Source organism: Monodon monoceros, unplaced genomic scaffold (genome assembly GCF_005190385.1).
Source record: "Monodon monoceros isolate NGI ecotype Baffin Bay Population unplaced genomic scaffold, NGI_Narwhal_1 Super_Scaffold_4, whole genome shotgun sequence".
Lineage (NCBI taxonomy): Eukaryota > Metazoa > Chordata > Mammalia > Artiodactyla > Monodontidae > Monodon > Monodon monoceros.
Window position 1 is genome coordinate 35,689,765 of NW_021703781.1, and position 23,395 is coordinate 35,713,159.

At 48.2% G+C, this 23,395-nt stretch overlaps 1 protein-coding gene across 3 annotated transcripts in view; it reads right to left on the reverse strand.

Annotated features, from left to right (window-relative positions):
* The window catches only part of ARHGAP22 (Rho GTPase activating protein 22), a 211,167-nt gene that overhangs the window by 97,719 nt on the left and 90,053 nt on the right, over positions 1 to 23,395 (reverse strand). For 2 of the 3 annotated variants that reach the window (XM_029201107.1, XM_029201105.1), the window contains exon 4: positions 15,435 to 15,522. In XM_029201107.1, coding sequence (XP_029056940.1) covers positions 15,435 to 15,522 — 88 coding nt within the window. Of the gene's footprint in view, positions 1 to 11,594; positions 12,100 to 15,434; positions 15,523 to 23,395 lie in introns of those variants that run through there. The other variant, XM_029201106.1, reaches the window with a different exon arrangement.

A 23,395-nucleotide genomic window follows, 5' to 3' on the forward strand; every position in this document is an offset into this window, starting at 1 on the left:
GTGTGTGTGTGTGTGTGTGTGTGTGTGTGTGTGTGTGTGTGTGTGTCTGATGAGGACGGCCGCTCCTCTGCCAGCTCCAGGCCTTTCCTCCCAGAGGAAGGCTCCTCCCATGGCAGGTGTGTTCTGGGCCTCACCTGCTCCAGCTCTTCCCCAGAGCCGGTCAGGAAAGGCCTGGCTCTCTTGGATGCTGGGATTCTCGTCATTCCTGCCTGTGGGTGGGAGAGGCCCCTCACGTGTCTGAGTGGCTATGATGTACCAGGCACCGCTGCATCCCGCATCCCTGCCGAGGCCCATCAGGGTCATTACTGTCACCATCCAGTGAGGCTCAGGAGATGAGGTGACTTTCTAAGGCGTGCACACAGCCAGGAAGAAGCCAGTTCTTCCCAGGATCTCAGACTCTTGTGGCTCTGTTCTTCCCACTCGACCACAGGCAGCATTTGGAAGTGACCAGGTGGTGGAGCAGGTGGCGCAAATGACGGGCCATAGCTGGGGTAGCAGGCTGCTCAGATGGAGGGGCTAAGAGGATGCGGGACCTTCCAGGGAGGAGAGGAGGAAGGTGAGCCAGGTCTTTGAGGTTTGGGGCCTTAAGAGTGTGAGGTGGATTCTCCAGGCCAGTGAAAGTCAGTTCTGCTGCCAAAGGCCCATTGCTCTGGCCGCTTCACTACTAACTGCATGGCTGTACCAGTTTGCTAGGGCTGCTGTAACCAATCACCACAAACTGGGTGGCTTACAACAACAGAAATTTGTTCTCTCAGAGTTCTGGAGGCTAGAAGTCTGAAATGGAGGTGTTGGCAGGGCCATGCTCCTTCTGAAGGCTCCAGGGAAGACTGTCCATGCCTCTTTACTAGTTCTGGCGTTGCAGGGAATCCTCGGCCTTCCTTGGCTTGCAGCTGCATCACTCCAATCTCTGCCTCCATCCTCACACGACCTCTCCCTTGAGTGTCTGTGTGTCCAAATTTCTTCTCATAAGGACACCAGTCATTAATTTAGGGCCCACCCTATGCCAGATGTCATCTTAACTAATTTTATCGGCAAAGACCCTATTTCCAAATAAGGTCACATTCTGAGACTGCCGGTGGACATGAATTTCGGGGGGACAATAACAACCTCCATCTTTTCCCAGCCACGGCCTCCTCAGCTCTGCTTCCTCCAATGCAAGTCTGCAAGAAAAGCATCAGGGGCAGCTGTGCCCTCAGAACCCAGAGAAGCATCACTGACCTTGAGGAAAGCTTCCAAATCTGGTGTTTTGTTTTGTTTTTATTTTAGTTATTGTAGCCCCAGTTTTTAACATTCTGGTATTCCAGAATAATGTGCTTTTAAAACACAACAAACTCCAGGTATTTTTGTGATATATTTTTTTAAAAATTGGAATCATTTACACCTGGGGATATGCTTCAATAGACGTTTGGATCCAGTAAGGAAAAGTTGTTTAGAAAGTGGTTTTCTATTCCTCCATAATCCACAGTGGGGAAGAGAACCAAGGTGCCTCTATTGCAACATAAATCCTTATTCTGGTTCAAAGACTTTCCGAACCGGTGGCCTTCAAACACAACTCCTCCCAGCAACCCATCCACCAGACCCGTGGGATCACCTACCCAGGAGGATGCTGCAGAAGATGAGACAAACTGGAAATGCTTTTTCGGAGATAAAACTAGAGGTCATGATTCATTAAAAGATGTAGCCCCTGCTAACCACAAAAAGGAGTTAAAAAAAACCCTCTAGCATACTGAATAAGAAAGAAGATTATTTGAAGGTAAAGCACTCAAAGGATAATCTTAGATTGAAATTTAGTTTGGAACAATATCCTCAAAAATTTTATAGCAACTAGAAAAATGGGGCCCCAAAATGTGCTCGTGATTCAAAACTAACATCCAATAGTGTGATTTCAAGTGTTCATTATTATTAAACTTTTCTTTGTCTTATGGGGCTTGATTTGTTTTTGTTTGTTTGTTTGTTTTTTGTGGTACGCGGGCCTCTCACTGTCGCGGCCTCTCCCATTGCGGAGCACAGGCTCCGGACACGCAGGCTCAGCAGCCATGGCTCACGGGCCCAGCCGCTCCGTGGCATGTGGGATCTTCCCGGACCGGGGCACGAACCCGTGTCCCCTGCATCGGCAGGCGGACTCTCAACCACTGCGCCACCAGGGAAACCCGGTTTGTTATTTTTGAATAATATTTTATTAATTTCATCTGCTAATAATTTTATTAGGAGGGTAATATTTTCAGTGTTTATGTTTTCACTTAATGCTTTTCATATGTATGCAATTTCTATTTGAAATGTATAAAACATTTAGCTTCACTGAATTTAACAATTTTATGTATTCTGTAGCCTTTTGGTGGAAAATATTGATAATTAAGGCTGATATTTTAGAAATGCAGAGAATAAATACCTGCATTCATGTGTGTTGTTTTGCTCCGGCAACTGCAATTACTAACATCTTACTTATCAGCTTCTGCTAACTATGTTCCAGGCCTGGGGATTAATGCTCCACATGGAGATGCTCTTATTGAGTCCATTTTACAGATGAAGAGACTGAAGTTTAAAGGGTTATGCGACTCACTCAGGACCCCAGACCTGGGCAGAGGCTGAGCCACAACTGAATCTCAGACAGTGTGACTCAACACCTCGCCCTTAACCACAGCCGCACAAGAATGGGGGTGTCAAATGACTCGGCCAATAAATGGGGGTGTCAAATGACTCGGCCAATAAATGGGGGTGTCAAATGACTCGGCCGATACACAATAAGTATCATTTTCTAGCCATCTTTGATTTTGAGTTTTTAATTGCCTACGCTAGAGCTCCCAGACTCAAACCCTTATAGAGAGATGAGACAGGTAAGTTGAACTGAGAAAGCAGGTGCCAGGGGCAGGAAGGGGCCTGGGATGGGGGCAATAGGGAGAGGTGGGGATTCTAGCCAACTGGAGGACACTCAGCTCTGTCCAAAAGGAGCAGCTGTTACTGAGATCCTGTTAATTGTTTATATGGAGAAAGTAGGCCCAAATTCACCCTTATAGAAATCTACATTATCAATGGGTAAAACCTTTTGCTTTTAAAAATGTTTCATAAGCCAAACAAAACATGTCTTGCAGGCCAGAATCAGCCCATGGGCAATCAGCCCTGGTTGCAGATTGGCTTGCAGCCTGGGAACTAGACTCAATTTCTTGTCACTGTTTGCCTCTCTCTACCATCACTTTCAGCTCCCTTCCTCCTTTTGAGTTGCTGCTCTTTCATAGGTTTAATTTATCAAGCATCTTGAAGAGCACAGCACCAGTTTCTGCACGCACAGATGAAAGACCCTCCTTCAGAAGCTTATAGTCCAGGATCGGGTAGCACTGATGTTGTTTCGCTTGGGAGCATGGCTTTGCATTTAACATGCACACAAATCGCTCAGGGCTTATTGCTATAACCCAGATTCTGTTTCAGTAGTTCTGGGTGGGGCCTGAGAATCTGCATTTCCAACAAGCTCCCAGTGATGCTGATGCAGCTGGTCCATGGACCACACCTGTGTATGAAGCACCTAGACTAAAGAACAGCCTTGTGTCTAAGTTCCTAAGCTAAAGGCTCTCCGTCAGAGGAGTCTCTGTACCTGGGCTTGGCTTCCCAGAGGTGACCTGGGTCATTCAACCCCCCACCCACTAATCCCCTGCCACATTCCTCCCCACATCCTAATTTATCTAGAGATTTAGTCTAGCTGAGATCACTCGTAAAGAATTTTATCTACATCTTTGTTCTGAGCTGGCACTGAGCATACCTCCTCCTGCACATCACCCTTTCCCATCCGGTATGCATATCTCTCTCTAGCTGAGGAATTTCTGTCTGCGCCCCTCTGTGTCTCAGAGCTGTGGTGCCCAGCACCCGCCTAGGCTCCTGTTGGCAGCCTAAGATGGGACCCTGGACGGGGACTCACCTGGATGGACCCCGGTCTCCATCTTGTACTAGTCATGTGACTTTGGACAAGTTACCCCTCTGTGCCTCAGTTTCCAAATCTCTACAACAGGAGTGTAAGGTGCAATCACCTGGGAAGACTGAACCAATACACTGTAGGGTGCCCTTCCCACTTCTCTTTCTAAAAAGAAACTCAACAGATGACTTTAAGAATCTCATGTTGCTTGTGTCCTGCGGAAAATGTTAATATAGGGAATTTATTCCTATTGCTGTCCCAGGAACATGACCAGTTGCTCTTGAAGGAATTTTAGCAGGTTTCCCCTGTGAGTGGTCTTTCATTCCGTCAGTCAGCAAACATGTTCCTGTACCTGATCTGCGTCGGGGCGTGTGAGGGGCAGCCATACAGAAGGTGGGCAGACACGTGCACAGTCGCCATAGCTGCAGGAGTGCCACACACAGGTGTCTTGCAAAGTCAGGAAAAGCTGTTAAACAGGGCATTTGCCAATTTTCAAATAATATTCTCAATGTTTTTTCATGTGAAACACCCCTAAGAAACAAGGGGCCCAGTGGTCAATCAATCAATCAATAGACCACAGGATGGCCAGAAAGTCACAAAATTCTGAGAAAGTACTGTATTTGTTATACTTTTTGATATAAATAACTTGACCCATTGCCTTAAGTTTAGAGGCATTTTATCTGAAAAGGTATTTGGAGGTTGAAGAAAAACATACTGAGTATATTATTTGAAAAGGTTACTAACTACTCTTTAAAGATACATTGATCCTTTGTTTCTAGGTTTTGCAGACACCTTATTGTAATACTTGCTAAACTGCATAGAATACTTAACACAGGCCAGTATTGTCCTAAGATATAGGTGTATCATATCACAAAAACACTATGGGGTATGTACTTAAAAAAAAGTTTTCTTTTGAAATAATTCTAGATTCACTGGAAGTTGCAAAGAATTGTACAGGGAGGTCCCATGCACTCTTCACCCAGCCTCCCCCAATATTAGCATCTTATATAACTACAGCACAGCATCAAAACCAGGAAACTGACCTGTACGATCAATCCACAAAGCTGATTCAGATTCTGCCAGTTATACATGGACTGGGGTATGTGTGTGTGTGTGTGTGTGTGTGTGTGTAATGAGGCAGGGGAGGGGTCTATGCAGTTTTATCACATGTGTAGCTACATGAAACTATCACCACCATTAAGTTATTTAACTATATCATCAGAGTAAGTCTCCCTCTGCTCCCCCTTTAGAGTCACATCCAACCCATTTACCTCCATCCCTAACCTAAGATATAGATATACCCAAGGTATAGGTATACCTTAATTATTCTCGTTTTATATATGAGAAAACTGAGGCACAGTGAAGTTAGCAATTGACCAAGGTCACGTAGCTAGTAAGTTCTGGGTGTGGTTTTTGAACTCTATCATTAAAAAGACTCATCGTAGCGAGGGGTTTGTGGGGAGCATGTGGGAGTGGAGTCTGGAAGGGCTTCCTAGATCACTGATCTTTGTCTTGAATAGAGAAAGAGCATCACTTACAGTGGGGGAGGGCTGGAACATCGGAGTGGAACTGAGGGCTTGACAAGCCCTGCTCCCTGCAAAACTGAATCCAGGTTGTCACAGCTGCTAGCCTGGGCTTCCGTGACCTCACAATGACCCAGTCATCTTCATTCCCAAACTTCTTCTCCCTGTCTGTCCTTTTTTTAGTTGCCCAGCAGCCTGGCGGTCATTTTGGACTCCACCTCCAGCATCCTGTCCCTCACCAGGTCTGGCCTTTCTGCCTCCCAGCCATCCCCCATCCTCCTAGCCACAGCTTGGTTCCAACTTGTCAGTACCCAGTGCCTGCTGCTCTATTAAAGCAGCCCCCCCAACTGGTTTTGGGTCTCCCTTGTTACCGCCCACCCCAGTCCGGTCTTCTCATTGTTGCTAAATACGATCATAACTTTCCCCTGTTTAAGAACCTTCAGTGGCTCCTCGTTGCCTATAAGACTGTCCAAATGCCAAGGCTCTTTGGGATCTAACCCACGGCGAATGGCTCAGAGCTAGCCAAGCTCTCTCATGCCCCAGGACATTGGCACAACTGTGCGTGTCTCCTCCCGTGCTCCTCATCTGGGCCAGACACTGAGCACCAGGCTGAAGTTGCAGGTGTGAATCAGACGTGGACCCCACCCCTGAGGAGACCTAAGTCTGATGAGAGAAACGTAACTGCCCCCAAAAGAGAAGAAGGTCAAAAACCAAGAAGTACTTTCAATCATGCATGAAAGGTGCACAGAAGCAGTTGCGGCTCTGAACGAGGAGCCCTGAGGCGGGAGAAGGTGGGTCACCTGGCTGGGACGAGGATGACAGTGGCAAGCCTGGAGTCTGGATCCACGCGCCTCCCCAAGCCAGGGCATGACACTTCCTGGAGTCCCCGCAGGCCATGCAGGTGGCCCTCACTGTGCTGATCAGGAGGCCGTGGGTCAGGGGGTCAGGCAGAGTGTCACACTTGCCAAGGTGAGGCTGAGCCAGCGCACTGGGGTAAGGCCGTGTTACGCACTCAGGAAGCCAGGCTGCCCTGCTGGTGGGCAGCCCTGGGTGGGCCGCTAAAGGCGATTTCTGATTGGCCTCATTCAAGCGAGGTGGCTTCAGTGTAATCACCTAACGGACCACAGCCTTGATTTGCAAGGGATGCAGGCACTGCCTCCCAAGGCAACATTCCCTGATGCCCTCTGGGGTGGCGGCAGTTCCATTTAAAGTCCCCTCTGCCTTAGTGGATTAGGATGTGGGAGAAGCGGAGACTTCAGCAAATGCAGGAGCATCTCTATCAACAGGCCCAAAGGGAGAGGACAGGGCAGCAGTGGCTTCGGGCCCAGGGCAAGGGATGGACGGGAAGAACACAGGACTGGGCTATGATGGGTGTAGCACGCTCAGCCCCTGGAGAAGCCACATTCCTTCTGGGTGCCAAGTTTATGAATAGGATAAAGACACTGATAAGATGTGCACTGAATTCATTTATGACTGGAGGCTCTGAGGGCTAGTGAATTTGCAAGAAGAGATCAACAGGGGTGTTAGGCTGAGCTCCCAGGCTGGAGTCTAGAGCAAGAGAACAGAAAGTCAGGTCCTGCGTTTACGTCCAGTAGCCCACAGTCAGGGCTGAAGGGCCTGCAACCAGGGCAGGTGCACAGGGTCCCTACTCAGAAGGACCCTGTGTTAGGAATTCACTGCTCTCTGGTGGCTGTCTTGAGGTTGTCAACCATTTTGCCTTTAAATTTGTGTTTTGTAAGTGAATTCTGATGGGCCAGGGGAGCGTGTGCAAGGGCTTGGAACCTCAATTCTCTGGTGGTCCTGCCCCTGGCAGCCTCCTGCTTCCAGGGATGCTGAGCCACCCACTGTCTCCTGGTGCCCCAGGCCAACAGCCCCCCTTCCCCCTCCCCCCAGTGACTGCTGCCACCCCCTTCCCCTAGTCTGGCAGAGGGCTGGGGTCAGGGCCACCAACCCAGCACAGTCTCAGGGTGGAGCACAGTGGTGACAGTCCTGGCCCTGGGTGACAGCACCAGTGCACAGGGTAGGGCATCGGGCTGCGGGAAAGGGAGATGCCTGGTTGGACTCCCTCACCCAGGAAGGTGCACGGCGCCGCGGTCCAGTGGCTGCCGAGAGGGAGACCCGCAGCTGGTGGGAGTGTGCGCTGCACCTCGGGGGACCCTGGGTGCCTGTGAGTGGTCTCCTCTCATCCCACGAGTATCTTCTCCACCCAAGGGAGTGCGCCATTTAAACAGCAAATAGAAAACCCCGTGCCTGGTCTGTCCCTAGGCCCCTACAAAGAATAGCTACACCTGCTCCCATGTCACAGTGCTTCGTGAGGCCGTCAAGCCCCTTGGTGCCCTCTTCCTACCACAGTGGAGCAGCTCAGCCTCGTTTGCATAAGGCCCTCGTAGCACAGTGCTGGGATCATCACCTCCTTTATTCCAGACTCATGTCTCCATGAATACAGCCTCTGGGCTCCTTGCTCCTGTAGCTGCCCCTCCACTGTACTCAGGACCAAGTACCTAATTTGCGGGGCCCAGTGCAAAATAAAAATGCAGCGCTCTGTCTTCAAAAAGCAGGGGAAAAGCACCATTAAAGGCATCAGATATAAAATTTCCCCTTTCTTCCATGAGCTCCCTTTCAATCTGTCAAAGTGTGGTCCCAGGCCAGCAGCGCAGCATCACCTGGGAGCGCATTCGAAATGCAGGTCCTCTGGCCCCATCCCAGACCCTGGAATCAGTAACTTTGGGGATGAGCCCAGCATTCTAGGTTTTGATAAGTGCTCCAGGGGATTCTGATACGCAGGAAAACTTGAGAACAACTGCTGGAGAGCTGGGATTTGTTTGTTTTGAAAGCCATAAACTAAAGAAATTTGAAATCTTATTTGAAGTTTGCTTGTATGTGGTAGATTAAAGAGGAGTTGAAAGAAAGGGAGAGAGGGAGGGAGAGAGAGAGGAGAGAGGGAGGGAGGGAGGAAGGGGAGAGAGAGAACGGGCTGGTGGAGAGCGGAGGGGTGCTCTCTGCACGTCCACGTATCTTAGTTCACTTGATGTTCACAGCCTTCTTGCCAAGTAGGTAGTTTTCTTTCTATTATCAGATGATGAAAATGAGACTCAGAGAATGTAAGTTATTGGCCCAAGTTCTTGCCATTAGTGAGTGGTGGGACTAAACTGTGAATCTTGATGTCTGACTTCAAAACCTAGGCTTTGGGCTTCCCTGGTGGCGCAGTGGTTGAGAATCTGCCTGCCAATGCAGGGGACACGGGTTCGAGCCCTGGTCTGGGAGGATCCCACATGCCGCGGGGCAACTAGGCCCGTGAGCCACAATTACTGAGCCTGCGCGCCTGGAGCCTGTGCTCCGCAACAAGAGAGGCCGCCATAGTGAGAGGCCCGCGCACCGCGATGAAGAGTGGCCCCCGCTTGCCACAACTAGAGAAAGCCCTCACACAGAAACGAAGACCCAACACAGCCATAAATAAATAAAGCAAACTGTCAACAAGTAAAAATAAACACTATTATATTAAAAAAAAAAAAAAAAAACCTAGGCTTTTCCCCCAGTTGTTCCTCCTCCTTCCTCCCTCCCCTTCATTTTAGGAGTACCTGCTGAGCACCTATTCTATGTCAGGCATTGCACCCAGTCGCCTCTGCATCCAGGCCTGTGCTGTGCAGTACGGCTCCACCACACACATGTGGCTGCTGAGAACTTGAAATGCAGCTGGTGTAACTGAGCAAGGGGATTGTCAATTTCATTACAAGCGTGGCTTGCTTTATATTTCTATTGAACGGGGCTGCTCTACAACATGATTTTGGCCAAAAGGAATGAACTGCAACCTCCTCTTCAAGGGCATCTATTTCCAGAGACATCAGTGGGAGTTTCCCATACCTGGTCCTGTGTTTTGTTAAGAAAAGTGAGGCTAAGACAGTAGGGCCAGACCACAAAGCAGGGAAGTTCCAGAAACCACTCTTGTATTTGCTGATTCTCCCACCCTCGGGGGTGGGGAGCGCTTGTGAACTGCTCATCTAATTTCATTTCTAGTCATTACCCATCGTCTGGCGCTCTGCAGGCAAACTCAGCAGGGCCACCCGGGGTCAGGCTGATATGCCGGCTGGCTGGTACCAGGTGCCGAGATAGGCTGAGATCGGCATCCTGCTCAGGAGGCGGCTGATGAGATGAGCGATGCTCTGGGGATGTCAGGAGCACCGTATCAGTCTGCTTCTACAGAGTAATCTGTGTGTGCTGGCTTCGCTCCAAGGTCAGGCCTCACAGATAGCAGGCAGCAGTTCTCCTATCTGCTTCAAGCTGCAGGCGGATAAGGACAGGCAGCTGTAAGCTCAATGCCCGAGAGAGGCTTCAAAGATCCAGCGTAGCCGTAAGAAACTGCTGGAACCCGCTCTCGCAGGGGAAGCTTGCTTATGGAAGGCCATTCTTCTGGCACCATTCTACTAGGGCAGGTGGACACCTCGGAGGCCCTCTTATCCTGCAGTTGGAGAAACCAAGGAAATCTGATCTGGTTTCCCCAGCAAGTTAGAGACTGAGCTGGGTCTGGGACCCACTTAGACCCCAAAAGCATATGCTGATCAGGGCCCCCTTGCTAAGAACTTGGCGCATGAGCTTGGAACTGCACAGGAAGAATCAGAGCTCCGCTTTAAGTGGCCTGGCTTCTGAGTTGCCTCCCCGACGGTGAGCGCTTCGGCAGGGCAGGGTGGTCTCCTCTGTGGACATTGGCTGGGGTGAGGGTCCGGGCAGAGGATGGACGGTGGTAACGAGGAGTGGCAGCTTACCTCCTCATCTCCAGCCGGGTCCTTGCAATCCCCCCATCATTACATTAGTGGTTTTGCTAACATACAGTTCTGATTTTAACCATCCCTCCTGCCTGCTGAAGAAGTGCAGTGGCTAAAGTCCAAGCCTCTTTGTCCAGCATCCAAGGCCCTTCGTGACCTGGCCCCTGCCCCCCTTTCCTCCTTGGTCCTCTACACCACGAGTGTCCCCCACAGTATACTTCCCCAGGCCTCTGTGTCTTTGTGTACTCTATCCCCCCGTCATTTGGGGATGACCTTCTCTTGTTTGCTCAGCTGGGTCATTTTCACTTCCCTGTCAAGGTTTAGCTTGGGTGAAATCTTCCCTAACCACCCAGGCGAGCCACCCTCACCCTCTGCTCTGGGCTCTCAGCCCTGGGGACACCCCTATTGGGGCACTCATCACACAGTATTAGGACTGATAACTTACAGGTGATAGCTAAGCGGGAACTGTGTTGTTGTTATTAATAATAATGATAAACAGACAGACTGCAGAGAGGAGGGAAGAATAGAAAAATATTGGCATCTACACTGAGCCAGGCACTAGGCTCCCCCTGCAACCTCACCAAACCCAAGGCACTTGGCTTTATTATCTCCAAATTAGAAGTCATGAGACAGAGGCACGGGGACATTGAGTGACTTGTCTAAAACCAAGCAGGCCCTGGGTGGCAGGGTCGGGCTTCTGTCCAGTCCTCCCTGACTTTGGAGAGGACAGTCTGGAACACTGGTCAGAGCTAGCTGCTGTGTGGTCACACGTGCCCTGCTGGAAGAAGGCAGAAAACAGGCGCAAACAGGGACATGGCACGTGCACTCGGCCTCCCCACTCTCTCCCCTGGAACCTTCCTTTCTGTGTGCAGATGTCTGCCCCTAGGGAACAGCAGCATCGCTGGCAAGCCTGGGTACACTCCACTGTCTCCCCAACTTCCATGGAGTGCCATTGCTCGCTTTGCTCGTACCAATGCCTGGGTGGAGCTGAAAACCCAAGGCCTCAAAGCCATCCCTGCCCAGGCCTATTGCCCGCAAGATGCCCACCTGGTGTCCGGGGAGTGGGTGGGGATCCCAAGCAACGTAGTAGAAGGAGGCAGCAGGGGGCTCTGTGGGAGAGCAGGGCACCTGCCAGACCTCTGAACTGGGCAGTTTCCCCACCAGAGCCTCCAGCACTTTATCTTGAGAAATGTGGTCTGTGGGGCACAAAGCAGACAGGCGCTCTGCGATGGGAACTGGGCCCAGATGTCAGAGCCACCGTGACACCCTCCGTGTCCTCCTGCTCCAGAAGACAGCACTTACCTGCTCTGAGATTCCGGGCGGCCTTCGTGTTTCACCCAGGTCATCCTCAGCCCCGCACACTGGGGCCCTCGCACTCCAGAAGGAAATGCTGCTGGGAAAGGCACTCGGACCTGGGACCCCGGTGTGGATTTGCAGAAAGAGCCACGGTCAGCGTGGACACTTGGTCCCTAAAGAAACAGCCATGGACTGTGTCTGATGCAGGGCACCTCCTCTCCCTTCCCTGGAAGCACCTGAGTTCCTCTGGGGGGTCCTTGTGCCTACTGTGTGAGCCTTTGTGGGCGGGTCTGTCCAGGCACTGGAGTGGACAGGCCTTTCCTCACCACGCCAGTGTCACCAGTGGCAGGCACATGGCGTAAACACAGCCACCTCAGACCCTGAGCCATCGACGCAGCCGGGACTGAAGAGCCTGTGGAATTCGGCCTTCCCCGCTCAGAGCACCTACCACTCTCTGTTCCTGGCTCCGGGGGCCCTGAGCAGCCCCGCCGCCTGCTCCTTCCACACGCATCGCTCCAGCTTCGCATGGGCTGATTCTGTGTGGCCCCACAGCCTCTGGTCATTTCCCCCTTTGTCTGCATTTGTCAGAGCTGGCTTCTGCCACCTGCCATCGGGCACTCTGGAAAGACATGCCCAGCAGTGGAGAAGCCGTGATAGACCAGCAGTCACTTGCCAGCACGATTTGGGCTCCCATCTGAATGCCTGTAGTCAGTGGGCTTGCCTCCCTGTGGTAGCATCAAGGTAATACCGGAATAAGGATGTTAGCGAAACGACTTCTAGGGATCACCTAACTCGACTCACCAAACATAAGCACAAGTTGTGGGTTTAGCAACTTCTGTCCAGAGCGCCAAAGCAGGCCTCTCCACCCCTTCCCCCATCCTTGTAGGTTCGGAGGAAGGCCTAAGCTTGCCTGTGCCCAGATGCCTGCAGTGCCAAGCAGTGATGGTCTGGGAGGCCAAGAGGATCAAGTCTGCAAGGGGCAGACAGCTTTCACAGGGCTGGAGGGGTGGGGTTTGCCAAGCAACTGCCAGGCTAGAGAAGAGGCCCGAGTGGGAAGAAGACCGAGCATCCTCGAATCCCAGCCCTTTCTGGGGCCTGGCTCCTTCCGGCCTGACCCAGGAACCAGACTCAGACTATTGGTGGATGTAGGGATCTGGGGCTAGAACTGGCTCAAGCCGCAGCCCCACTATTTAGTGGTGGTCGGAGCCCATCAAGAATCAGAGGTGTGGCCTGGCTGACTGAGATGGCTGGGGGGCTGGCTGGAGGACACGTGAGGCCTGTCATGAAATTGGCGCATCTCTCCACTAGATGGCACTCACAGTATAATTTTCCTCATATTTTAAATTCTATCTTGATGAAAAATTGTGATTTTTTTTTATACTGTTAAAGAGCATGAATAGAGCTATGACTTAAAATTCATGTAACTGATGTCATGCATTATCATTCTTGGGTTTCTATCACATGTCCAAGAGTTGTCAAGTTTCCCTCCCTCTGAGGTATTGGGTGTGGCAGACGTGCACTGCAGCTCGGCTTTCCGGGGCCAGAAAGATGCATCCAACGGAAGCGGAAGCGACTAAGTCTTTCTTTTCAGCGCTTCCCAAAGGCTGCCTGGGGCTCTGCACTGCCTACCACCTGACCTGCTTTCCCTGAGTGGTCTCACAGCTACCCTCCACCCCCACCCCCGGCTTTCAGGAGCAGCTGCACATCCAAAGGCAAGAGGGCGGCGCTTGGAACCTGCATACATTTGGTGCTTCGACCACTGCTGTGCTTGGGAAAAAGGGGTGTGAGGAGCCTTTCCTTCTATAACCGTGTCCTGAGACCTCTCGGGCCCACGTAGGAAAAATGCCAGACCTGTACCAGGTACCTGTGTTGAAGGGCAGCATAAGTGTGTGGCTTTGGAAGTCAGACTGCCCAGGTAGAAGCCCTGACCCTACTGCCATCCAGCTGTGTGTCCTTGGGCAAGTCACCAATCGTTTCTAACCCCCGATGTCCTTTTTTATAAAATAGGCATGGAAGTACCCCTTACCTTAGAGGGATGTTTTGAGTACTGTGGTAGCAGAATAATGGCCCCACAAAGATGCCCACGTCCTAAGCCCTGGAACCTGTGAATATGTTCCCTTATGTGGCAAATGGGTCTTCCCCACAGAGTCAAAGAAATTCTTGTAAATAGCTCTGACCCAGATAAAGAGCATGCGCACTGGTGACCATTCCCATCCGGTCCCTGGGGGCACACGTCCAGTGCCTTTCTGACTTCATGGTGGTGCGTGCTGACCTCCACCTTGTGGCTCTGGCCTCACCTCAGCCCTCCCCAACTCCCAGGCCCAGGCCCCCGGCCCCTCCCCAAGCCTTCCTTCCATGTGTCCAGCTCCCCCTCCCCTACATGGCAGGGCCCTGCCTACCTCACTCCCCTCCTTCATTTCTTCTCTACCTTCTTGGCAGAAACCTTTACTCCTGTTCCATAATCAACCAAGCCTCTATTTTCCACTCCATACCCTGGGATCCCTCTGTTGCCACCTTCTAATGTGTCCTTTCAGCAACAAGATTCTTGCAGTAGATGAAATACCCAAATGAAACCAGGTACTTGAATTCTGCCTATGCGGCAGGCAGTTGGGAGGGTCTCCCTGCACTTCACCTGCAGCCTGTACCTCCTGGAGTTCCCAGTATGGACAGAGCAAAGGTGGGCACACCCTGCCCCAGGCTTGGATTCGCTCAGTCCTGCTCCCAGTGGGCCATAGCTTGCTGGCCTGAGCCTGGGCTGATGCATCCCCTGGTGCACAGCCCATAGCCAGGTCACTTTGTCAGAGGGGTTGTGTGGCTCTGCCTCTCTGAGACTGTAAACTTACTGGCTCACAGACCCCACAGGCCCTAGCACACTCGATCCACAGCCACCACTTCCCAGAAGGAAGTCTAAATTCGATTGGCACATGATAGGGTGTGATGACTAGCTGCCTGTAGCCTCTGCTCTCGGTGCTCTGCCCAGACCCCTGGGAACTCACTGTTCCCATCCACACTGGCAGCCTCTTTCCTCAAGCACCTGCGACTCTGCCTGAAGGCTTTCTCTGAAGGCAGGGAGCTTGGCCAAGCGCAGGGCGGGCCAGAAATGCCAGAGTCAGCCTCCCAGGGAGCAGCTCTCAGTTAATGGCCGGTGGGACTTGGTGGGTAAACCCCCAGCCTCCTCACTCCTTGGGTGAGACACCTCTGAGTCGGTTCATTGGAACTGAGCCCCGGGCACCCACAGTGGCACCAGCTCACCCTGCTGGCTCTCCCTTCCTGCTCCCTTTCTCGTGCTTTTTGGGGATCACCTCAGGATGAACTGCTCAGATCCTTGCCTGAGGCTCTGCATCAGGGGGAGGCCAAGCTTAGTAAAATACTACCTCACCAGCCAGCCCCTCTGTAAACTGACTCATTTGCAAGACACACTTACTTAGTTCAAAAAAATCACATTTTAAAGCTGGGAACTTTAAAAACCTGCTTTGTAACTGCTAACATGATGGCGGTTCTTTTGAGTTAAATTACTCCCCTTCCTCCCACCACATTGCAATGGTTTGTTCTGGGATTCATGACAGAGCTTATTTTAATGCTCTGAACCTGTGCTAGTGGTTTTCCCTGGACTTATTTGCATGTGACCCAGATATTGTGTTTGGACCTTCACTCTAAGGTGTCCCCATGGATTGGTTACCTCCCTTGTTTTATTTTGAACTTAAAAATCCACACTTTCCTCTCACCAGAAGCTAATTACCTAGATAATTGACTGGATTTTCTAAATTCCCCCCAAATGTGTAATATCCTCTAGATTTGGCCCAAATTTCCAAATTGTGCTTGGAGACAGCGCTGGCGTTCTCACAGAGAGGAGTGTTGCGGAGGTGGCCCTTCCCAGGCCAGAGGTGCAGTGACACTGCCATTGGGGCCACCAGGGCCAGCCCCAGCAAAGAACTGAAGGGTGCTCAAGCCTACCTGGGCTGATCTCAAAGAGGTGCTTTCCCGGGTCCTCAGGGCCAGGAAGAAGTTCAGTCACCCGGGTCCCTTGTAGAGAAATAAAGCCCTAAATAGAGAGACAAACACAAACACGAGAGCATGAGATGGCTGGGAAAGGGCTTCTGTGGTCAGGGCTCTGGGGAGCAGAGGGTGGAGCCACGGGTCAGAGTCCCAGCCCTCCAGGACCTGGATGGGCAGGCTGGGTGCCGGGAGGAGCACAGGCCTCCTCTCCATGGCAGGGACCGAGCACAGATGAGGCCTTGCATGGGGTCCCTGCTCGAGTGGGCCGACACTACATTCTGACACCCTTGGAGGAGCTCTGCCCACAGAGGACTGCCCAGGGTTGTCACTCTCCTGGTTAAGGCACGGTAAGCCCAAGTCAGGAGCAGGGAGGAAGGCTCCATTATTGGGGCGGGGGCGGGGAAGGGGGGGATATGTGCCCATTTGCAGGCTTTCTGGGGCAGGAGAGTCAGGGAGAGGAAGGTTTCTTGTACGTAACTGTCCAGGCGATAACATGGCGGAAAGGATGCACAGATCTGTGTGAGCCCAGTTTTGCCCCCTCCTGGCTGGGTGAGATTTCATTTCTTTACCTGTTACGTGGGAGTCAGCTACCACGAAGAAGGTACCATACCTACAGTCTAACTGCCTGGGTTCAAATCCTGGCTCACCTACTTACTGGCTGTGTGACCTCAGGCAAAGTATTTAACCTCTCTGTGCAACTTCCCAATTTCCTTATCTGTGAAATAGGAATAACAATAGTCCTTTTCAGGGCTGTTGTGAGCATTAAGTGAATTAGTACTTGGGAAGCCCTCAGAGCAGTACCTGGCATAGTGAAAGCTGTTTATTTGCTAAATAAACCCCAGCTATTACTGTGTGTCAGGGCTCCACACTGGGTGGGGGAACAGCATCCCTGCATCTGCATTTGCCCAGGTGACTGGCGCGGTCACCTGCTGTATCCACATGGTTGCCTCCAGTCCCCAACCCCATGTGTACTCATGGAGCGCTCTTCTTTCCACTCCCATCTTTTCCAGGCAATTCCTGGCTTTCAAGGTGACTGGAGGCTCCATGTGGCTGCTGGAGTCTTGTGCTGCACGGACACATGGAGATGCCTTTTCTCATTTAAGCACCGTAAAGGCAGAACGGCGTCTTTACCTACGGATGCTTGCTTTAGAGAAATTATAGCAATAAACCAGGGAACCAGATGGTAATCGCTGTAACTGAACTAACGGTTTCTTTCTAGGGAGCCTAGGGCTAGTGGGAATAAATCAGGGCTGCAACTCCAGGATGGGGAAACGTGTTCATTACAGGATGTGGATGAGATCCATCACCGGCTAACGGGAAGGGTCTCTGGTGTCTGCTGTTTCAGTAACTGTCTCTGAGTACTTCTGAGCACTTTGGTTTTTTCCCTCTATGCCTCAGTATCTGTCATCTGTAAAATGGGAGTAACAATATTGACATTGACATTACTTTCTACTCCAGCTAAATGGAAAAGCAGTAATAACCCCTGTTTACAGAGCTTGTACTATATTCCTGGCTCTTTGTCTAAACTATTGGATTTAATCTTTCTAGAGGCCCCACAGGGGTGAGTACTACTATTCCTATCGTCTTGGACAAGCAGATGGAGGTCGGAGAGGTGAAGCAACCAGCCTCCTTGTCCCACTGCTGGCAAGGGCAAGCTGGGATGTGCGCTCTGGGGGTGTCTGATGATGGAGCACTTTCCCTCCTATATTTGTGACAGCAGCTGCCGGCTGACTTTGTGCGCAAGAAGCTGCCCTGGAGAGCCAGGCTGTGCCTTTGGGACCCATTGCTCATCACTCACTCAGAAGAATCCCAGTGTGGCCCCCATTACTGCAAGGGGCCCTCAGAACTGGCTTTTGGTCACCCAGATCCGTCCTGCTTCCCACGGGTTAAGAGCATGGCTTTGATCCCAGCATTTTGCTTAGGCACTTGGGGGTGGAGGGCTGGGAGGGGGGAAGAAAAGGGGAGGGGAGAGGAAGGGGCAGGAGAGCAGAGGGAGTCTGCTTTCCCGTTTCCGGTATGTCATTTGTTAAGACTGTGATGAAAGACACGTAGGAGTCAGTACGAAGCATCCAGCTGAGACCCTCGGGCTAGGTCTCAACCTTGAGAGGGCATGAGAGTCACCCCAGGGCTTGTTAAAACACAGAGTACCAAGTTTGGTGGCCTTGCAGTAAGTGTTTAACAACAGGTTCTCCAAAAAAATAAGGCAAGCTGATTTGCAGTGTTTGCCAACCCTCCAATACCCTCCATGGCTGATTTCATGTCGTCATTGAATGTGGCACTGGGAAGAAATGCACCGCAGTATTCCTGCCACATGGATACCATAGGGGTCAACAGGCTCTAGAGCACAGATAGGAGTAAATGAAATCAAACAATTAGGGGGTGATACATTTTGAGGACTGATTATCTTTATTTTTTTAATGTATTTTATTGAAGTATAGTTGATTTACAACATTGTGTTAGTTTCAGGTGTTCAGTAAAGTGATTCAGTTATATATATATGTGTGTGTTTATATACATATTCTTTTTCATATTATTTTCCATTATGGTTTATGACAAGATATTGAATATAGTTCCCTGTGCTATACAGTAGGACCTTGTTGTTTATCCATTAATTACCTTTGTTTTTAATATAATTTATTTAATTGTAGGTCTGTATGATTTAATTTCTAATAGTGGAAATGTTTAGCAACTGGCTGGTAAGCATAGCACTAATAGAACTACCCCTGGGGTTTCTGACTCTATAGGTCTGGAGAAAGAAGGAGAATCTGGGGATTTCTCTGCTGGTCCAGTGGTTAGGACTTGGCACTTTCACTGTCGTGGCCCGGGGTTCAATCCCTGGTTGGGGAACTAAGATCCCACAAGCGGTGCAATGTGGCCGGGAAAAAAAAAAAAAAAAAAAAAAGAGAAACGAAAAAGGAGAATCTGCATTTCTAACCAGGTTTCTGATGCTGCTGGCCCCCGGGGATACACGTTGACAACCACTCTCTAGGGGCACTTAGAGTAAGTAGCCAAAGGAAGGTGCCTTTTCCATAAGCTTATTCAGCACATCAGTTTCCTCAAGTGTAAAATAAGGATAATAACAGTATCTACCTCATGAGGCTGCTGTGAGGGTTAAAATGATCTGATATTTTCCTGCTGGCCTTGGAGAGCCAGGTTTTGGTTGAGCTGCTGTGCCTTGGGCACATGCAGTTCCGAAGGACAAGGAGTACCTCCAGCCACTCAGATCGTGCCCTGGACTAGAGGGGTCCAGGATTTTCCTGAGGAGCCCAAAGTGAGTGTTAGCACTTTGGAGGGGGTGGCTGGTTTCCTTCCTGCTGGGCCTGGGAAGGGACCAGACACACCATTTGCACCTACAACTGCGCAGATGGGCAGCTGGGTGCAGAAAGAGATCGTGCAAACTCCAGTCACACGACAGCTTCCCACAAAGGTTAGTCCCCTCTCCCCCTCCCCCTGCATTTGAGCTTATGTGCATTTGCTCTGTTTTGCTACTTACTCAGCCTGCATATCCAAGTTTGTCCTGAGAGGCTGCCAATGACTTCATTCATCTCCAACTTCACACCAGTGCAAGTCCACTGGTGTAAGGGAGTAACGGTCAAAGGATGTGCTATTCTGTCTGTGTGTAACTGAGCTCCACTCCAGGCCTGCTGCTGGCTCACCATAGCTCCTTCCCCAACCCTTGTGAATGTACCAGCTTGAGAGGATCTGTGGGTAGCCAGTGGAGGCCCCAGACAAAAGTTCCAGAAACTCCTTCTCTCGGAGAGCAACTTTGGGAGAGAGTATATTTCTTATATTAGTGTCAGCTTAGATGGTTTATTCAAAATCCATCATTTCTACAGCGTAATAAATACAAACTCCAGGAGCACTGCAAGTGGAGGGGAAGCAGCCCAGTGATTAGCCTTGCTCCCTCTCATTTGTCTAAACCCAGCAATGGGGCACCTAGGATGTGGTACAACCTTCAGGGACTGGTGAAGATGCTCAGAATTCAGAAAGCTTCCTATGTCAGATTCTGAATGTCTTAGTTATCTATTGCGACATAACAAATTACCCTAAATCTTGGTAGGTAAAAACAACAATAAACCTTTATTCTCTTACAGGGTTTCTGTAGACCGGGAAATTTGGAATGGCTTAGCTGGGTGTTTCTAGCTTGGGGTCTTTTATGAAATGATAGTCAAGATGTTGGGTCGAACTACAGACATCTGAAAATCTGACTGAGGCCAGAGGATATGGTGACTCCCTCGATGGCGGATGTAAAAAAAAGTCTCAAATCTACATTCTAGAGATGAAAAGTACAATGTGCAAATAAAAAATACAATGAGTGGGATTAACAGCAGATTCAATGTTGCAGATGAAAAGACTAGAGAACTTGAAAATATAGCCATAGAAACTACTCAAAATGAAACAAAGAGAAAAGAGAAGTAAAAAGAATGAACAGAGCATCAGTGAGATGTGGGATAACTTCAAGCAGTGTAATTTACATATAATTCGAGTCTCTGGACAAGGAGGGGGGAACTGAAAAATATTTGTGAAGAAATTATAGCTGAAACTTTTCCAAATTTATGGACAGTATAAACCCACAGATCCAAGAAGTGCAATGAGTCCCAAGCATAAGAAACATAAAGAAAAGTAAGTATATGAAGGCATAATCAAATGGCTCAAACCCAGTCATGAAAAGAAACTCTTAAAAGCAGCCAGAGGTGAATGATACAATATGTACAGAGGAGCAAATGTGAGGATGACAGCAAATTTCTTATCAGAAACAATGTAAGTTAAGAAATCAGTGGAACAACATCTTTAATGGTACTGAAAGGAAAATCTGTCAACCTCGCATTCTGAATCCAGTAAAAGTATCCCTCAAAAATAAAGGCTAAGTAAAGACCTTTTAAGATACACAAAACAAACAGGAAATAATGCAACATCAGCAGACTCATACTGCAAGAATTGTTAAGGACAATTAGGCAGAAGGAAAATGATATTAGACAAAAAAGGAAAGGAATGAAGACTAATGGAGCAATAGGAAGTAGACGATTAAAGTAAAAAAAAGTTCATTATCTATTTATCAATAATTGAGAAAACAAGTAGACAAAAAGATCAGTAAGGATATAAATGACCTGAAAAAACACTATCAACCAATTTGACCTAATTGCTGCCTTCCTCAACAGTAGAATACACGTGTTTTCAAATGTCCATGAAACTTTTACTAAGATGGCCATAAACAAGTCTTAAAAAATGGAAAAAAGTTCAAATACAACATATGTTCTCTGACCACAATGGAATTAAGTTAGAAATCAATAACAGAAAAATTTCTGGAAAATCCCCAAACATTTGGAAACCAATTAATGCATTTCTAAATAACCCATACATCAAAGAAGAACATCAAAAAGGAAAATTAGAAAGTGCTTTGAACTGGATAAAAATGAAAACACAACATATAAAATTGTGTTACATGCCTCTAGAGGAGTAGTTAGGGGGTAAATTATAGCACTAAATGTTGATATCACAAAAGAAGAAAGGCTTCAATCAATGACCTCAGCTTCTACCTTAAGAAATGAGACCAAGAAGAGCAAATTAAACCCAATGTAAAAAAATGAAAAAATAAAGATCAGAGTGGCTATAAATAAAATGAAAAATAAAAAAAAAATAAAGCCAATGAAACTAAAAGCTAGTTCTTTGAGAAGATCAACAAAATTGATAAGTCTCTAGCAAGACTAATCAGGAAAAAGAGAGAAGATAAATTGTCAATATCTGGAATTAGAGAGGTGACCTCACTACAGATTCTTCAGATATTAAAAAGATAAGGTAATGTTAAGAAAAACATTATGTTAATAAATTTGGAAATTTAGATGAAGTGGATAAAAGAAGACACAAACTACTGAAGCTCAGTCAAGAAGAAATAGTTAAATAGCCCTATATCTAGTAAAGAAATGGAATTTGGGGGCTTCCCTGGTGGCACTGTTGTTGAGAATCTGCCTGCTAATGCAGGGGACACGGGTTCAAGCCCTGGTCTGGGAGGATCCCACATGCCACGGAGCAACTGGGCCCGTGAGCCACAACTACTGAGCCTGCGCATCTGGAGCCTGTGCTCCGCAAGAAGAGAGGCCGTGACAGTGAGAGGCCCACGCACCGCGATGAAGAGTGGCCCCCACTTGCCACAACTGGAGAAAGCCCTGGCACAGAAACGAAGACCCAACACAGCAAAAATAAATATAAATAAAAAGAAATGGAATTTGTAGCTAAAAACCTTCCCACAAGGAAAACTCCAAACTCAGATGATTTCACTGGTGAATTCTACCAAATATTTAAGGAAGAAATAACACCAATACTACACAAATTCTTTTTGAAAACTGAAAAAAAGGCATGGTTTCCAGTGCATTTTATGAGGCCAACATTACTGTGATATAGAACAGCCGAAGACATTATAAGAAAAGGACACTGTAAACCAATATCGCTCAGGAACAAAAATTCTCAACAAAATTTTAGCAAATCAAATTCAACAATATATAGAAAGGAAAATAATAACCAACTGCGGTTTATCCCAAGTACGCAAAGTTGGTTTAACAAACCAAAATCAATCAATGTAATTAACCATATTTATAAACTAGAAAAGAGAAAAGATCATCTCGATAGATGTAAAAAAAAAAAAAAGCATTTGACAAAATTCAACATCCATTCCTGATAAAAATTCTCAACAAACTAGAATAAAAGAGAACTTCCTCAACCTGACAAAGGGTATCTCTGAAAAACGAAAAGCTAATATCATGCTAAAAGCTTTTCCCCTAAGACCAAGATCAAGACAATGATGTTTATTCTTATTATTTCTATTAAATAGTGTACGAGTCCTAGCTGTTGTTATAAGGTGAGGAAAAGAAATAAAATTTGTCCAAATTGGAAAGGAAGAAGTGAAAGTGTTTCCACAAACAACATAATTGTCTATGTAGAAAATCTGCTGAAACTTTACAAAAAAAAAAGCTACTAGAATTAATAAATGATTTTGGCAAGGTTTCAGGATACAAGACAAGTGCACAAAATTAAGTAGTATCTCTATTAGCAATGAACAATTGGAAATTGAAAATCAAAACCATTTTACTCGCACCCCAAAATATGAAATACTTGGGGATAAATATGATGAAAGATCTTCAAGATCTGTGCACTGAGAACTATAAATCATTGCTGGGAGAATTGAAAGAAGATATAACCAAATGAAGAGATATACTGTGTTCACTGGCCAGAGGACTTACTATTGTTAAGATGTCAATTCTCTCCAAATTGGCCTAAAGATTCAAAGCAATCCCAATCAGAATCCCAGTAGTGTTTTATAGAACATGACCAGCTGATTCTAAAATTCATATAGAAATATAAAGGACCTACAACAGTCAGACAACTTTGAAACAGAATAACAAAGTTGGAGATCTAATACTTATGGATTTCAGGACTTACTATAAAGCTACAGTAATCAAAACATTGTAATATTGGCATTAAGATAGACAAAAAAGTTAATAAAACAGAATAGAAGGTTCAGAAACAAACAAACAAACAAATGGATTTTTTTTTTTTTTCATGGTACGCGGGCCTCTTACTGCTGTGGCCTCTCCCATTGTGGAGCACAGGCTCCAGACGCGCAGGCCCAGCGGCCATGTATCACGGACCCAGCCGCCCCGCAGCATGTGGGATCTTCCCGGACCAGGGCACGAACCCGTGTCCCCTGCATCAGCAGGTGGACTCCCAACCACTGCGCCACCAGGGAAGCCCAAACAAATGGATTTTTGACAAAGGTTCAAAGGCAGTTCAGTGGAGTACGGATAGCAGGATGGTATTTTCAGTAAATGGTGGTGGAACAATTTTATATTCTTTTGTAAAAAAATGAACTTTGATCCATGCCTGACATCACATATAAAAATATACTCAAAATAAATCATATACCT